A 2,150-nucleotide genomic window follows, 5' to 3' on the forward strand; every position below is an offset into this window, starting at 1 on the left:
CTGAGGCAATCCTCTGAACCTCTCTGCTAGAATTTCTAGTTCCGATGCCAAAGATCAAAACCCCGTCCGACTTGAGGGCGGAGGCTGGTGTATCGACATTATCGTTAGACCGCCCTCCGCTCAACACAATCAGAATCTGAGGGATGCCCTCTTGACGCCTACTTCCAGAGGAGGCAGTAAAGACGTTGTCCCTGACATATTGGAGGGCTGCCCCGGTGTTGAGGGGTCTGCCTCCTCTGTGCCTCAGCCCTCTGACCGTATCAACGATGTCTTCCTTTGTGGTGTGTGTGTTCAGATTGAAGTGCACCTCTGAATCTCTGCTGTATTGGACCACAGAAACACGGTCTTTGTTTTCACCAATGTTCAAGTGCTCCACCACTCTCTGAACAAAATCACGCATGGCAGGGAATCCATTCCTTGTGCCATCAGACCCATCCAGAAGGAATACTACATCCCTTCTGGCAGTGTCATCATCAACTGGGGAAGCAAAGACAGACAATATGTCAGATAAACTAGACAGAAATGGTGCGGAACAATCATCAGTGCTGGAGATGTTTTACTACTTCTTCAGTGTCCCCTAAACTTTCCTGAAACAAATATGTTTTCCTCTACCACCAGCAAAAGGTCATGCCTGTTAACATACCTAACACAGTTGGTGAGTCGGGAGTAACCTCAACAAGCACCGTTTCCATGGAAGAGCGAAGTTTCTCCTGGACACTGGGGAGGTCAGTGAAGTCAGACACAGACACAGCATTACCGGGCTCTTGGGATATCTTTTGCAGTTCTCTGGTATCAGAGCCCCTGGTTCCAATTGCAAAGGTCAAGACTCCCATCTCTTTGAGAGCAGAGGCTGGTGTGTCAACATTGTCAAAGGACCTTCCGCCAATCAGCGCAATTAGTAACTGTGGCACACCTTCCAGGCCCCTGCTTCCAGCGGAAGCGGTGAAGACATTATCTATCAAATACTGGAGAGCTGCTCCAGTGTTGAGGGGTCTTCCACCTTTGTGCCTCATGCCTCTGACAATGTCAAGGATCTCGCTCTTTGTTGTGTATGTGTTCAGATAGAATTGGACAGCTGCGTCTCTGCTGTACTGAACCACTGACACACGATCTTTGTTCTCACCCACATTCAGGGTCTCTACTGCTCTCTGGACAAAGTCACGCATTGCTGGGAATCCATTTCTTGTGCCATCAGATCCATCCAGTAAGAACACAACATCCCTTCCGGGAGCACTGCGCTCAACTAGGGAACATGAAATTGACATTACTATGAGGGTTCATGTGTGTGGTGACATGTGAAACGGAGGTAATTTGACCTGATCACTTCAATTATCTGACCTTTTTCTTTTAAAGTGGTGCAACTACTTGGACTAAGTTCAAACCGAAAGAAAACTAAATATGGACACATTTTTAAATGAAAAGACACCCTGGTGTCTGTTAAACAATGGTCAGTGTCTTACCAGTTACTGTTGGCGTCATGGGTGTAGCCCTCACTATGACTGTGCTCATGGCAGAGGACAGCTGCTCTTGGACGTTGGGGAGGTCAGTGAATTCAGACACTGCAAAAGCATAACTAGGCTCATAGGCTATCTTCTGCAGTTCCCTGCTGTCAGAGCTCTTGCTTCCAATGCCAAACACAACAATGCCCTGCTCTTTGAGGGCAGATGCTGGTGTATCTACGTTGTCAAAAGACCTTCCACCATTCAGCAGTATCAGCATCTGTGGAACACCTTCCATACGCCTGCTTCCAGAGGAGGCAGTAAAGACGTTGTCCCTGACGTACTGGAGGGCTGCCCCAGTGTTGAGGGGTCTGCCTCCTCTGTGCCTCAGGCCTCTGACCGTGTCCACAATATCGGCTTTTGTGGTGTATGTGTTCAGATTAAAATGGACCTCTGCATCTCTGCTGTACTGGGCCACTGAGACACGGTCTTTGTTTTCTCCGACATTCAGTCTGGCCACCACTCTCTGAACAAAGTCTATCATAGCTGGGAATCCATTCCTTGTGCCATCAGAACCATCCAGTAGGAACACTACATCCCTTCTGGCAGTTCTTTCATCTACTAGGAGAATCAGAAATCAAAGACAAAAGGATTTCAACATACCTTTCTACTAGCTGCAAATTTTATGTCAGTTCGCCGTGCATGTGTTGC

General features: G+C 48.0%; 1 protein-coding gene across 7 annotated transcripts in view; it reads right to left on the reverse strand.

The window, feature by feature from the left end:
• LOC308106087 (collagen alpha-3(VI) chain-like) overlaps positions 1 to 2,150 on the reverse strand; it is a 91,841-nt gene that overhangs the window by 32,999 nt on the left and 56,692 nt on the right. Inside the window, exons 1-3 of one of the 7 annotated variants that reach the window (XM_080457110.1) lie at positions 1,461 to 2,043; positions 644 to 1,243; positions 20 to 477 (exon numbers count right to left, since the gene is read on the reverse strand). The exons of the other annotated variants lie outside the window; for them this stretch is intronic. Of the exons in view, the coding sequence (XP_080313236.1) occupies positions 20 to 477; positions 644 to 1,243; positions 1,461 to 1,983 (1,581 nt within the window). The 5' untranslated portion in view covers positions 1,984 to 2,043. Of the gene's footprint in view, positions 1 to 19; positions 478 to 643; positions 1,244 to 1,460; positions 2,044 to 2,150 lie in introns of those variants that run through there. 7 annotated transcript variants of the gene reach the window in all.

This window comes from Gymnoscopelus braueri (assembly GCF_963280865.1).
Source record: "Gymnoscopelus braueri genome assembly, chromosome: 18".
Taxonomy (NCBI): Eukaryota; Metazoa; Chordata; class Actinopteri; order Myctophiformes; family Myctophidae; genus Gymnoscopelus; species Gymnoscopelus braueri.